The 16,455-nt window shown below is 36.6% G+C and overlaps 1 protein-coding gene across 1 annotated transcript in view; it reads right to left on the bottom strand.

The window, feature by feature from the left end:
- Positions 1-5,083: 5,083 nt before the first annotated feature.
- LOC149267234 (formin-like protein 15) overlaps positions 5,084-16,455 on the bottom strand; it is a 69,484-nt gene continuing 58,112 nt past the window's right edge. The window contains exons 4-5 of the mRNA XM_089431978.1: positions 6,460-6,695; positions 5,084-6,321 (exon numbers count right to left, since the gene is read on the bottom strand). Coding sequence (XP_089288104.1) covers positions 5,482-6,321; positions 6,460-6,695 — 1,076 coding nt within the window. The 3' untranslated portion in view covers positions 5,084-5,481. The remainder of the gene's footprint in view (positions 6,322-6,459; positions 6,696-16,455) is intronic.

The following is a 16,455-nucleotide window of genomic DNA, read 5'->3' as shown; positions in this document are numbered from 1 at the left end:
GAATTGCCCAGTGAATACAAGAACATGATGAACAACAAGTGGAAAATGATGGAACAATAGGAAGAAGAAACCTTGCAACAATTGTTACAAGAGATCCAACCGGAAAACACACCACCACAGTTGGTTTGCAGGTCTACTAGGCCTCATAAGCCATCACACAAGTATCCACCCTCAAATTATATTTTGCTAACTAATGAAGGTGAACCTTATTGTTTTCAAGAGGCTTGTAATGTGATGACTAGCAAAGAATTGTAGAAAGTAACAGAGGAAGAAATGGAATCCTATTGGAAAACAAACTTGGGAGTTACTAAAGTTTCCAAAAGGAAGAAATTCCCTACACAACAAATGGGTCTATATGATTAAACATGAGGGTGAAGGAAAGAAGTAAAGACATAAAGCAATGTTGTTGGTGAAGAAATTTGTCCAAAAAGAAGTTATTGACTTTACTGAATTTTTTCTCCTATTGTTAAGATGTCATCTATTAGAGTTGTTCTTTGTATTGTTGCTTCTTTAAATTTTGAATGTGAACATTTAAATGTAGAGACAACCTTCCTTCATGGAGAATTGAAGGAGGATATTTATATGGAATCACTGAAAGAATTCAAAGTAAAAGGTAAAGAGAACCTAGTTTGCAAGTTGAAGAAGAGCCTCTATAAGCTAAGCACTTTGCCAATTATACAAGAAATTTGATTCATTTATGTTGGAGCATGGTTTTAAAAGCATAGAAGTTCATCATTGTGTTTGCATCAAGGGTATGACCAAGAAAAATATACTATACTACCGTTATATGTGGATGACATACTAATTGTTGGACATGATAAAAACATGATTAGTCGATTGAAGAAGGATTTGGCCATTCAATTTGCAATGAGGAATTTGGGTCTAACACAACAAATTTTGGGCACGAGAATCATGTGTGAGAGACATAACAAAAGGTTGTCGTTATCACAAGAAAAATATATTGAGAAGGTATTGAATAGGGTCAACATGAAGGATGTCAAACCAATTGGCACACCCTAACATTCCACTTCAAACACATTGTTGATTTGTGCTCTTGTGATGACAAGAAGAAAGAGGAAATGAATAAAAAATTCCTTATGTTTGAACAGTTTCCAACTTGATGTATGCCATGGTATATACTCGACCAAATATTGCACATGTACTAGGAGTAGTAAGTAGATTCCTTGCAAATCCAGACAAACAACACTAGGAAGTGGTAAAGTGGATTTTATTATATCTTCAAGGTGCTAGCCATTATTGTTTATGTTTTGGTAGTAATAATAATAACACTATACTTGAAAGTTATATAGATGCAAATGTGATTGGGGATGTGGACACCAAAAAATCCATCACTGATTATTGATATCCTTTTGCAGGTTCAACAATGTCTTTGGCATGTAGACAGTAGAAAGTACTTGCCCTCTTCGCAATAGAGCCAAAATACATAGCTAACATGGAAGTCTACAAAGAGATGTTGTCAATGTACTAACAATTCTTAGGAGACCTAGGACTAAAACAAGAGAAATGTGTATTGCAGTGTGACAATTAGAGTGTCATTCATTTAGTGAAAAACCCAACATATCATTCTAAGACAACACGCATTGATGTGATATATCATTGGATTCGTCAAGTTCTAAACGATTGGCTTCTACAATTGGAGAAAATACACACTAAAAATAATCCAACTGAAATGTTTAACAAATATTTCTCAAAGAGATGAGCAAGAGTTTTACAAAACCTTGGATGAGATGATGCAATTGTGATGAAAGACATCTTAGGAAAGAAATGGTAGCAAGGAACAAAATATTCGGTCTCAAGTGGAAGATTGTCAAATGTGAAACCAAATCAAATTAAATAAAATATATAATATTTTGACTTCGTCGTGCTTCTCTAATGTTACAGACGTTAAATGAGTTACAATTGTTTGGGCATGATATTATAACAAAGCCTATTTATAGGCTATAAATCATCTAAAATAAATGGGTCAAATGTAAACAAGAAGTGAGATGCATATATTTTTATTTGTTGATTAAATAAAGCTCTAATACTTTCCTTGTGGTTTTTCCCATTGTTGAGTTTTCCACGTAAATCTGGTGTATTGTGGTAAATTTTATCTTTGCCACTTCTTTATTTTTTAAATTTATTTTTTGTCCTCTGTTGTTTTATTATTAACACCCTCCTCTCCTGGTTGAAACTAACCTAATACCCAAACTTTGTTTCTTCATCCACTCTCCTCCACTTTCTAGGTCCCCCCCATAGAAAAATTGGAAGCTCTGATTATTTTATTCATTTTGTGTTGTTGCAGAGCTCAGTTCTCATTTAAAGGGTTTATACCCTCTTCTTTGGTAAGATGTTCCTCATGATGGATGTCATCTCTAGTCCCTTTGACCTAATTTGATCCATGGTTGACCTATTACTACCCTTTATCAGCTTTCTCTTATGAGGGGCATAGTAATAACCATACTTACCATATTTAGTTGTATCCGGTTGCATAGTCAACGAATCATTGATCAGTGGTATCAAGTTGTATTTCAAATGTATACTCTTGTATCTCAGCGATATTTGGTTATATTTTAGATGTATACTCCATACATGTTGCAACATTACTGAGTATAAAATTGATCCAACTAAATGTTTTAGGTGAAAGGACCCTATGTCTTATGGTCAAAATCATGTTTTTTTGAAAGCATTATAACTCTCTCCCTCGCTAGAAATGTTCGTCAAATTCTTATTCTTATGATCTCGTGATTGGCCTTCTAAATGCCAATGAAAGGGAGATATGTTAACTTACATTGGTTACATATTTTGTTTTGTAAATGAAGATTATGGTTTTAAAGTTATCCAAAGTCATCGAAAACTTTGAAAGAACATTTATCAAAACCAAAACCACGTTGTACTCTAGCATTATTTATATTTTACTAGAGCATACAACCCTTGTGTTGTATATGCCAGTGTTCCACGAAGACGTGTCCCCTAGGGTTGGGTGCACGCACCCCATGCACTCGTGACGGGGCAACATCTGGGAGTGTGTTTCCCCACGCACCCTTTTTAGGGAGTCATGGGGAGACGCATGGGGTGCGTTTCCTCAGTGTTGGGGGTGAAACTCCTCAAAAGGGGTGCTTCTGGGCATCCTCTTTTGAGGGGGGACGCATCCCCCCTTGAATTTGTCTAGTAGCCCCCTAAAAAAAAAAAAAAATTGAAAATCACGAATTAAAAAACTTGAAAAAAAAAAGATCGAATGAAAACACCTTTGTACATGGTAGCGTATGCACTCAACCCAAAATGGTATATGGCAAGGATTGGTAGAATTCTTCCCATTGAAGATCCAAAGGTCTATAAGGGATTTCGAGTTAACATTACAAAGATGTATAATTCAAAAGAAGGGAGAATAATTAGGAGACAATGGATGTAATTTGCAAGTCTCAATGGTCCCTTCAACAAGCTTGATGCAAGGGAAGATTGCAATGACTTAGGCCAGGATCACCCCATTGTTTGGTGAACCATGCATGGGTGTGATGCTCCTGAGATCCAACAACTTTCTTTTTGCTTATTGTCTCAGATTGATAGTTCCTCTACAACAGAGAAGAATTGGTTCACATATAACTTCATCTACTCTAGCAAGAGGAATAGATTTCCCTCTGGGAGAACAAAGAAGCTAGTTAGAGTGCACAGTTCTTTATGTCTTGCACATAGGGAGACACCGAAGTATCAGAGGGGACCAACAACACAATGGGATGTGGATCCAAAGGATAGTGCACAAATGCATAATGAAGATGGACTAGATGAGTTGTAACATGGTTTGGTTGGAGTTTTGTTGGTTACTCAAGAAGGTGACTTTGACAAAGATAATGCCATTATATTGGTCCCGATGACTTCATGCAACAAATGGTTGTAGAGGACCAATAATTGAGATTGAGTCCTTGATGTTGATTTTATTTTCAATGTTCATTATCCATTTTTACTTTTCAGTTTTAACTTTTGAGTTGTGACACTAGATATTGATGAACTCAAACTGATTCTTGACTCCTCACTCCTAACTATTTTTGAGTTTGAAACTTTGAATTATATAAATTTTGAATTTAGTAATTTACTATTTTTGTGTTCAAACTTTAGTATCTAGTATATAGTATATAGTATACTACTAGTATGTTTTGCTTTCAATTTAGATTCTAGAATGATAAATGATGAATTTAATTGTTAAATCAATCTAGATTGTAGAATGATGAATGATATGGATCAATGTATTTGAATATTTCATTATTGAATCTCATGGTATGGATGAATGATGAGTATGTCCTATAAATGATGTATGTATCAAAATAAATGATGAGGATGGATCAACGTATGTCATTATTTAATTCAATTATAAATTTAAATTTTATGTGTGGATCAAATTTCAATGTATTACTATTAGTCTATTCATGCTTTCATTATTGAATATGAACTTGAATTATATATATATATATATATATATATATATATATATATATCCCGACATCCCCCCAAACCCCCAAAATTTCCCTAAAATTTAAGGGTACTCCCACACATCCCCCTGTGCGTCTCCCCTCCCCTGTGTCTTGGTGGAACATTGGTATATGCCACCTACATGTTCAACATTCAGCTATATATCTATCTCAAGAACAAGTAAATCTATGAGTAGATGAAATGATCATAGCCATTCTCTATCTCTATCTCTGGATTTAAATTGAAAGCTTGATATATGCTTCTAATGATGAAATCATCATAATCATTCTCCATCTCTGGATTCAGATTGAAAGCTTGATATGCAGTGTCCAAAGAATGCAAAGGAAATAAGAAAATATGTATCCCAATATGCTCATCTGGTTCCAATGATATTAATTGCACAAGATTTGGGAAGAGTTCTATTATTTTGCCTTCCAATTAGAAACAATGTAGTAATTGAAAAGTAACAGTTCATAGCCTGTGGAGATCTCCAAAAACATGCATACTTGGATTTCTCTGGAACCTGAATGTCACCCTGGTAATATAATCTTGCTATAATTTCTATAAGCTACTTACATATTTTGAAACTCCATTTTGTCATCTCTGGAACAATCAAATGAAAAAATTGTAAAAGAATCCCTGCATCAGTCTTCAGTCTTTATGAACAACTAAGTCAGATGCATGATTTGATATTATTTTACATGTATGCAGCAAGATGCTACAAAGTTAATACTCAAGGTCAACACTAAAACTACATAAGGCATCGCTCTATTTGACAGGCACTTTCTTTTGGACTTCGCATTGTCCAGTTATTTGGCATCCAGAATAATCAATCTTCCAACCAAAAGGGATAAAGAATACAAGGAACAAGTTCGCATCTATTAACATCGATGCAGTCTTTGGCTTTGTTAAAAGACAATGAACAAAGCCACAGACTGATTGGCCGTGATGCTATAGTGCAGCAGCTGCTTCATGTTACTATCTACTTGAGACAAGCATTCTACATGCATAATAATGTTATGCAGATATGCTTTTATCACTAGAGCTATCAGGCTTTCTTTCCATAGTCTTGGGGAAAATAGAATATGGTGAATAACGGGCTGAAATTGGGTCAAATCCTTTGTTTGAAGAACTTGAAGAATTCTGCTTCCATCTGCCAATTTCTTTGCATACATGGTCTAGGATGCCTAAGAAGTCCCTGACAATTACAAATATGCGAACTGGGTGTGCTTCCTCCTTTGTGGAATCCCCGTGAAAGTACTCGGTGATTTCCTTAACAAGCAAAAAGACTCTCTCTTCTTCTTTCTGTAGTTGACCAATCTTCTCCTCTGCCTGGTGCAGAAATGATGTCATGGACTTGCTAAAGTTTCCTTTCATCTCATCAGTTGTTGATCTTTGGGATTCTATCTGTCGAAACTGACCTAATTTAACAAGTTCCCTAGAAAGTTTTGACAGAGAGCTAATCAATACATCTGAATCAATTCCTGCAGCCTTTTTAACGTTGCACAGTTCAGTGCTCAGCCCTGAAACAAGCTGCAACCCCAGTTTCTTGTACTCATCTTCTTTATCTCCAAGACTTCTAATTCCACTGCCAGCCGGACCAGCTTTATGATTTGTGTTCTTAAATGTCTCTGCTGATTGCATGCCTTCTGACTTGATGATTTCCTGAACGACAAAATGCAGTAATGTTGTCTTCCCATCGATTCCCTTGATATCTGCCAATTTCAGTAAAGCATCAAGCTTAAAAGCTTGAGCCTCACCACGAAAGGTGCCAACATTCATGCGGTTACCAGTCTTGAGTACAGCTTCGAGCAACTTCAGAAATAGTCGACTGCATCTCAGTTCTTTGCATGCCAACTGTACATTAGAGAATGATAGAAATCAACAATCAACAACATTAGAGTCTCATCTGTAAATGACTGATTAATTTCCTGATCTATTGAACTATGCCTTCCCATATATAAAGAAGCATATAAAGAAAAATTGAAATTCTACCTCTAATGTCTCCAGGGACTTTTTCATATCTACAACTTCCTCTTCAAAAGTAGCCCTGAACCGCATCGCATCAATTCGCTTGAATGCAAAAGGTATATCTAGTAATGCCTTAATAAACTGCTCAGCTGGACCAAGTTTGGAAATATCACCCTTATAATCTTTGAGCCTTGCTTCTTCCTCTCTAGTAGGTTCCATCTTCATCAGTGTCTCCAAGAACTCGGTATTTAAACCCTCACCTGTTCCAAACATATCAGAACAATTGAATGAAATGCTCGAGTGTGTATTTTTCATAAGATGGTATTTTGGTTTTTGTTTCTAATTTCCTTAAAAACAAGCTAGAGTCTAAACACTTTCTGCATGTTAGAAAATCTAGAAAAAAAAAAAGCATGGTTATGAAATGAAAAGGAGATTAAAAGGCAATCAAATTTATTCATGCGAAGAATTAACTAGAGCTTCAATATGGAATGTTCAGCAACAAATATGATTATCTCAATCGGTGGCTGTACAAAATGGAATGAGAAACTTGCATTTCCATGATAACATGTTAAAAAAGTACTAGAGCCGAAACGAAGACCATTACTTAAACGCATATTAGAAAAAATATCAAGACGTGAGTCAGAAAAAAGAAAGAGTGGCACTGAAGTTATAAGAAAGAAATTGAGATAGATTCTCTGAATTTTCAGCACTAAGAAACCTCAAATTACTTTCCTTAAATGGTCAGGAATGAGTGCAACAAATATGAATGTAGCTCAACAGATGCCAAAGATGGTAGTCAAAGATAGACAGAACAGTTAGTATGAAACTGTAATTTTAAGTTTTAACGGGACATCGATATGGAGTCTGCATCCATGTGCTTTTGAACAGGTTAACACCTAATATGCCAAGAAGAAAGTGATCCTTGCATGCAGATGAAGCAACTGACAATCAAAACTTACCAACCACGCTTTCCGGCAACGTAAGTCATCTGTCAAAGCAAGTCTATTCATACTGCTAAAGCAATTCAACACCATATTTCTGTACCCCAGCTTAGAGGCTCCAGGAAAATTCCATATGGCCTTTATAAACTAGTACATGGGCAATTTACAAGGTAGATATCTTAAATAAAGTGCTTTTAGTAAGATATTTTATAGGTTCGCTGTTACATCTCTGGTATTTAATTGCTGTTATGGTTGTTGAACTGTGAAAAATCTGTTAGGATGGTTCTCTGAAAGTCAGTTTTACACAAGTGAGCAACCCCTGGATGCACTGCAAAACATTTCCTGGTGCCCCCCACTATGTGAAATGCTGCAAAATGTTTCACCAAGAATGACGGACGTTTCAAATGTGGGGGAATGGCCAGGCATCCCCACAAAAAATGGGATGTCTGGTCAACCCCATGATTTCCTCTAATTTTTTGGAAAAGTAACATTACAAATAAAAATGAGAATAAAACAATAATAATAATACTATAATAACCTAACTCTATTTTCCCAAGTCAATTCTCATTTGAATTTACAATTGGTGTATCAATATTGATGAGCTCCAATGGGCAATTACTCTTTAGATGTATTATTTATCATTTTGTCTTCGTACGTTTCAATTTTTTATTTTTTTGTTATAATAGTTTTAGATATAGGGTTCTGGGACCAACCGTCCCCTCCAACCCTCCTTCCCATGACACTTCCTAATATTTTGGGGTGTCTGCACACATCCCACAAGCGTGTTTCCTTGATCCTGCGTCCCCACATCCTGGAAGCTTGGTGGAACAATGATACAAGTTTGTTATCAAACAATATTGATTATTGGTTAGTTGCAGTTAGTGTTGATTAACTGCTGATACCATCGTTAAAATACTACTGTTTGTGCCCAATTAGTTTCAGATTTATATGACGAGTTTCCTTCCGTTAGAATAGCAGATTGCTGGTTAGGCTCATAACAGTGGTATCAGAGCCACTTGCTTGTCAAAAGCGGAAAATACCGAGCGATAAATGATATTTTTAAAGCTGCGGCAAGTATGTTTGCTCTCATTGATGAATATTTGGGCTTATGGGAATATCTTAAATAATCTCCTAAAGAAAGTTTCTTGGAATATGTTCAATTCATATGAAGAAAAGATCAAAATACACGGGTCTTGGAATCAAGGAACCTGAAGAGAAGACTACTGCTGCTGCTATTATAGTGATGCCCATCAGTTTTGAGAACAATAAGATTATGCAGTGCAATGATGATCGTTATATTGATGGTTCATTATGTGAATCTAATCTAGATATCTGATAAAGTAGTTATTGAGGTAGAAAATTATGGTCTTGATTCTCCATCCAGTCTCAAATTAATAACGTAGAAAATAGCTCAACCACAAGATGCCTTGGCTTCCAAGAGGCGCATAGGAGTTGCTTGAGATATCAAGTGAGACTTCTTACAACCTGAAGACAAAACAACAAAGCATGGGGATCTACTTATATTCAAAGGGCAGATATAATCCTGAATGCAAGTAAGTATTTCTATTACAAGGTCATGTACGTTGCAGAAAGCTTAGCTCTTTGAATGACAAGTATTTTGAATTGCACACGTGAATAGGCAATTGTTAGACTGTTATTCCTTCAAGCAAGCAAGATTCTCACTACCAAATTCTAGAGAACAGCCACTTATTCATGGCAAAATGCCTTCAATCATGCCTCACACATTCCCGTCCGATTATTTGTTGGGTTATCTAAGGTGTTCTAGAATAGCAGGTGTGAGGTAAGCTGTGAATTATATAAGAAGAAAACTATACTTTTCTGCAAATACTGGAATCTCATAGATAGGAATGTTGTTGAAGCATAGCCATTACAGCAATCCAGGCGACTTGGATAATCATTAAAGTGAAGCGACCATTGTAGCTATCAGACATTTGTGGCTAGACAAACCTGAATATGTATTGTCGAGGCATGCTGTTATTTATCAGCGGGTAGAGATTCTCTTGGTATCAGAATAAGCAGTGAGCTCTCTATATAAAGTTGGAGTCCACACCAAATGAAAAGCTGCTGGATCTATTAGATTTGGCCTTGTCAACTGACATAACCTATAGGCTATACAATAAAAAGGGTGAGAAAATTGATAGGTTCTGGCATTGAACCCATGGCCCTGATGTCACAATGGGCAACTCTGATTATGAAGATTCTAGCTAGCAGTTGTAGGGCAAGTGATAACAACCAAAAGGGAAGATTCTTCCATGGACATGCTTTAACAGAGGATGCTTGGAGAGACCTGTTAAAATCTGATGTTCTATGTTGTAACAATCACTTATTACAAAACTTCTTTATGCTGCAATATTAGTTAAGCAATTGTAGATAGAACATAAACCAAATGCACAATGGAAGACAATCAAGAACAGAATAAGACACAGAGAATTTAAGTCCAATGATCAGGGAAAAATCCACAAGGGGAAAACCAACCAGATTCTTCTTCTATTAGATATCAATTGTTCAACAAAGATACAAAGTACGATGAGAGATCAAGAGAATGAGTAAATTCACCCAAATTTGAACAAGTTGTAGTATGAAGATCATTGATAGCAGCTGCTAATGCAAACACTGAATCAACCTTCAAGTTTTGCTCTTACTCTCCAAGTCTCTCTTCCTCACAATCTTCTTCAAGTCTCTCCAACTCTCTCTCAATTTCGAATCCTTCTTTCACAATGCACAAGTAGTGAGGGGAGAAGATATGAGGCACATATATATAGGAGGAGCAACGAATTCATGCCATAAAGGAGGAGCATGCCTTAGAGTAACTCGTATGCCAAATAGGGAAGAGTAACTTAAGCCATTATGGAGAGAGGCAACACATGCCTTCAATGGAGGAATCTCGCATGCCTTGAGGAGTGTAACTCATGCCCTTTTAGGAAGTGTAACTCATGCCATTAAGGAGAGAGGGTAATGAATGCCATTTAAGGAGAGGTACGCATGCCTTTGTAACTTATGCATTTAAGAGAGAGTGTAACATATGCTTTAAAGAGTGCGTAAGAGGAATCTTTTATGACATGCCTTCAATGAGTGTGTAAGAGGAATATGCCAAGTCTTTAATGAGAGTGTAACGTAGAGTCATGTGAGACATTAAGGAGAGAGGGGTGCAAAGTATGAAGGTAAGGTGACTTGAATTTCTTTTTGATAATAATATCATAGTATCATAAGGATAATGATAATAGTAATGATAATATTGATAATTAAGTCAAAATTGAACTATTAGGATTGATTAATGATAAGTTGAGTGATTTTCCATCAACTATACTTGATTACCAATTGATACAAGGTGATTTACTATTTTTGGAAAGACATACTTGAGATGCTAGACATGACTTTCTGTTTTTAGAGAGTCGCTGCAAAATCATCAGAAATGAAATTTTATTTAAGGAACTTCATCCCTGAGCTGCCAATTTTCAACAAGACCAGGAACAGCATTGAGGATACTTTCCAAAGTGAAGAAACAACTAAGAGCTTTGAATGACCAGACAGCATGGATGACAGCAGGTCTTTGAAATTTGGACTATAACCAGTGTTCCACGGGGACGCGTCCCCCAGGGTCGGGTGCACGCACCCCTCGCACCCCACGCACCCGGGACGGGGAGTCTCTTGGGGGTGCGTTTCCCCACGCACCCTTTTTGGGGAGTCTTGGGGAGACGCAAGGGGGTGCGTTTCCCCAGTGTGGGAGTCTAGACTCCCCAAAAAGGGTGCTTCTGGGCGTCCCCCTTCAGTATGGGAGTCTAGACTCCCCAAAAAGGGTGTGCCTGGGCGTCCCCCTTTAAATTTGTCTAATAAGACTTAAAAATTCAAAATTCAAAATCAAAAATTCAAAACTCAAAACCATTAAATTTTATTTTTTTTAAACTAAATAACTAAAACTTAAAAGTCTAAAAGAAAAAATTAAAATTAAAACTAAATAACTAAAACTTAAAAGCCTAAACCTTAAATTTAAAAGCTCATTTCATTTCAACCCAAAGTCATTTCTATTTCACTCTTAACTATTTTTGAGTTTGAACTTTGAAACTTTGAGTTATATAGATTTAGTGTTCAAACTTTGAAAATATATTAGTATGTTTTGCTTTCAATTTAGATTCTAGAATGATGGATGATGAATTTAGTTTTTAAATCAATGTAGATTGTAGAATGATGAACCATTGAATGATGAATGATATCGATCAATGTATTTGAATATTTTATTATTGATTTTTATTTTTGTTTTTTTGAATCTCATGGTATGTATGAATAATAATTAATTCAATAATGAGACTTGTCGCTTGAGTATGTCATATGAATGATGTATGTATCAAAATGAATGATGAGGATGGATCAATGATTCAAATTTCAATTGTCTATTTAATATTTTTATGCTTTCATTATTGAACAGTGAACAATGAATATGAACTTGAATTATATATATATATATATATATACACCTCGACGACTCCCCGCACCCCCGAAATTTCCCTAAAATTTGAGGGTACTCCCACACGTCCCCCCTGTGCGTCTCCCCGCACCCGCGTCTCCCCGCACCGGAGTCTTGGTGGAACATTGACTATAACTTCTCCGGCAAGCTTTTGTTCTATCTATTAATTTAATGGATTATATGATAATTTATAGGTTCTCTGTGCTACATCTCTGCTATTTAGTTGCTGTTATGGTTGTTGAACTCTGAAAAGTTTGTTGTTATGGTTTTCTCAAAATCTGTTGTCCAACTACTGTTAATTAGGGCTGAATCCTCTGTTGTTAATGGTGAAATTGCATCTTTTAGTGATGACCTGCTGTTGTTACCATTGCTCGAATGCTACTGTTTGTGCCAAGTCAGTTTCAGATTTCAGATCTGATCAGGTTTCCAGATTTCTATTAATAGTTTCTTTCCAACATAATCACAGATTGTTGGTTAGGCAGCAGGCTCGTAACAATATTTGGAGAAAAGCCCAGTTTAAAGGGAAAGGTTGGCAAGAAAAAACAAAACATGCTTTGCATATCTCTCTGGCCTAACAGGTAAAGATCAGCAAACATGAAAGGTGGTGAATGCATTTCAAAAAGCTGCCCACTAAATTGAATTGAAAATGAAATTACACATTTACTGATTTGATTAGAAACTTAATGAATATAGGAGCATGAAATCTCAGCAGGATCTAAAATCCAGGAGACATGTCCCATATCAGATCCTAATTGTGTCGGTGTGTAGCATACCTGGCACTTGGATTTGGCAGAGGTAACTAAATTTCATAGTTCTTCTAGTTCCACCACTTAATTTCACTGATTATGTATTGGAAAGATTCACCATTCAAGTTGCCATGCTCATTAACTTAGATATCTCAGAGTCCATGCAAATATATACACTCATTTCTAACTCTTTCCTCTAGAGTGTTGATGAGACAGAAAATGTATATTTTGATTTCACCTTGAAAAATATATAATGTATTTTTTCCCTGGAAAACAAAATATACGTTCATTTCTACAAACTTCAATCTGAACATACCATGCAGAAAACAAGAATTGAATACACATGCAAGAAGAATATCATAAAACTGGAAACAACAACAAAGATTATTCCATTAAGCTAATAAGAACATTATAGAGTGCAAATGTAACACGATATATCTATCATAAAACTGAAATAGATCATGGGAAGAACATTATAGAGTGCAAAAGGAACATGGAATATTTATCATAAAACTGAAATAGATTGTGGGAGCCAGTTGTCAAAGCAGATTTCACCACCCAATCATAGGCAATCTTGGTTGAACACCACCTCTGAACCAAGGCTATGATGTGACGGCAGGCTGTGGGAAAAACAGTAAAACTGCACGTTATCTCACAAATTTCCCAGCAGCTATACACATAACCCTTGGTAGCTTATGCAATAGAACAGGTTGAAGACAAGATAGTTCAACTGATACCACTGCTGGCATACTTGCTAAGTATAGTAAGAGCCATAACAACTCAAGACTTTAACAAGAAGGCAGTACGGCAGCGGTTAGCCAGTATCCTTGCTAGCCTACTCGCTAGGGCAAGGCTTCCTTGCCATCTTACTTGTTGGGGCAAGGGATCCCGATTCCCCACCCTTGCTAGCTGACTTGCTAATATAAGGAGGTGAAATTAAATTGCAATATAACAAGATTTGTTTTAGTTTGTGTTGACACCTAATCCTCATGATTGGGTGAATATAATGTAAATAGATAAATAAGTAATATGAACAGTCACCACGAGATGAAGTGAACAGTCTCTCCCTTATGTATATAATGAAGACCTACTTGAAGGAATAACACACGAATCAATTTTTGGTTGAGGAGTTACTGCCTAGTCTGACATGGTATCAGAGCTAGCACCATTTTTAGTTTCCCTCTGCTTTGTAACTCCCTCCTGCATATTCTGCTTATATTTTGCCCATGTTCTGCAGGCTGACATCTCTGTCATATCCCTGTGAAATCTCATTCATTGTTTAATGTATTCGTTGAAGTGCGTTACCTCTTGAACGAGTCGATTTGTTGTGTGTTTCATTTACTGTGAGTTTCGTTTCGTTGTGTGTTATACACATGTATTTACTGTGAGTTTCAACCCACGACCTGCGCTCTACAATTACTCCGCCTTACCAATGTGCCACAGTTGATTCTTCATCATGGACTCGTGGCTTTGTCCCCTTTCTGCGACAAGGCCACGCTGTGTTTGATAGGAATGCCAATTTGTCCATTTCATAGATGGTGCAAAGTATTCAAGCCAATGTTGGTCACCAAGAGCACTCTTACAGATTAATATGAGCTATGCTGCTTACCTTAGCATGGTTTATACCGCCGATTGTCATGGGAAATCTCAGAGATTCCCTTCGTGTTCCATTTCTTTGACTATTCCCCTACGTCTAACCTGACATTTGCAGTCGAATGGTGGAATCCGCGGTTCAAACCATAAGGCTTTCGATGTTACAGTGGCCACACGTCTGGAATCTTGGTGCCAAATTAATGCAAAGACTATCTCACAATATCAGCCGGAGGACCACTTGAATGCATTCTCCAAGCGATGACAGCTTATTATTAGTTGTGCACGCGGATTGGAAGAACAGAGAAGCAGAGAACTCGTTCTGGCGCTGATTTGGAACAGTTCTAGGCACTCTTGGTTTGGGGGATTATTTGGAAGGAGGTACCATTGTCTTTTTGTTTACATTGGCTAAATGGCTAGAAGCAAGATCGAGTGAAAAGGCGTCTGAGTCTGCTGCGTGAATGATGGTATATATGTTGAAGTTTTTTTGGCATACACGTTGAAGTTTTTTCACATAACGTTGGCATATACTTTGAAAGTTTTTGGTATATACATTGAAGACTTTTTGGCATGTAAAATGTGTTAATAGCCACGCGTTAAATGTACTTTGAACGCTGTTGAATGTACTCTTAACGTTGTTTAACACATGGAATTGTATTGAAGTTTTATGGTATATACGTTGAGATTACATTGGTGAAGACCAATTTCAGATAGCTTTGTTTCCTTTTCATGTAAAACAATTCAAGAACATTGCGAAAAAAATGATGAGGAAGAGATTTGAAATCATTTGAGAATGCATAGCTGATCTATGTTTTACATTTTCACTAAAGACAAAGACAATACAAAGCCCTATATGGAGAGAATGCCCTTTTGAAATGTAATTTGAAAAAAAAAAAAAAAATACCACTAGAAGTACAATTTTACTGTATATTGGCAGAAGTATTTTTCTATCAACAGAAGTAATTTTTTTACAGAATGCATTCAATCATATCCATGGTGGGAATAGTTCTCACTGGCAAGGAGAACTATCCTGAATGGTCTCGAATGATAAAACACACCCTCATTTTCAATGAGTTATGGAAAGGAGTGTGTATCGGAGACAGACAATGAACCAGTACAACCTACCTCAGACAAAGAGCTCATCATTTGGGAAAACAAGAACAGCAAAGCTTATGCATTAATCGCAGCATCTGTAAATGAAGAGGTGAGTCACCATATTTCGTCATTTTCAACTGCCTTTGAAGCCTTACAAAAGCTGAAAGAACTCTATGACTCACATTCTGCACTTGAAGTTGTTCAACTCATGATTAAACTCTTCACTCTTGAACTGCAAAATAATAATCCTCTTACTCTTGCATCTGAAGTAAAGTCTATAACGCATGATATCAAATCCATTAAGGTTGAATTGGATATTCCTCTTATCGCTTTTCTCAAGGCACTTTATCCTACTTACTCCAATTATCTTGAGTCATTGCAAGCAAATGGAAATCTCAAAGATATCACCTTTGACTCTCTTGTGAAAAAGTTTGTTGAAAGAGAGAAAGCTTTTGGAAAGAAGACAGTCCCTGAATCTTCTGAAGAGGCTGTGTGCCTTGCTCATAAAAAAAAGCATCCTACTCAAGATTCTTCAAGAGGAAGAGGTGGTCGAAGAGGAAGAGGAAGATATTTCAGAGGCAGGGGGGCAGACTTTCTCAAGGAGAACAGGCAGATTTGCACTACATTCACTGCAAAAGAAATGGATCACATGATGCCTCTACATGCAAGCTACCATGGGACAAAACTTAGCAGAAAAGAAACCAACAGAAAAGTAAAATTGATGATACAAACAAAGGTAAAGCACCTGAATCCGCTCACTATGTTGTGGCACAATGTAATATTGGAGTAATTTAATGCTTCACTTGCTTCTTGGAAAAATGATTGGTTGCTTGATTCAGGAGCAACCTGCCACATGACTCATAGAAAAGATTTTTTTGAAAAATTTATTGACAATGTTGACGGAGCAGTATACTTTGCAGACCAATCAAAAATCAAGCCATCAGGGCTTGGCACAATCAGACTTAAACTGCCTGGTCTTCCAGACTTTCTTTTGCATCATGTTCTATATCTCCCACAGCTCAAGAGAAATTTGTTATCCTTCGTTCACATCCGCCAGCAAGGTCACTCCATTCATATGTTTGATGGCAAGCTTGAGGTAAGAAAAGCAACTGACCACTCACTTGTCATGAGGGGAATAGAAGAAGAAAGACTTCTCAAGCTGCAA

The sequence above is a fragment of the Pinus tabuliformis genome, chromosome 6, assembly GCF_031772625.1.
Source record: "Pinus tabuliformis cultivar Carrire ecotype Pingquan chromosome 6, CPIR1, whole genome shotgun sequence".
Lineage (NCBI taxonomy): Eukaryota > Viridiplantae > Streptophyta > Pinopsida > Pinales > Pinaceae > Pinus > Pinus tabuliformis.
This window is presented reverse-complemented; position numbering and strand designations above follow the sequence as displayed.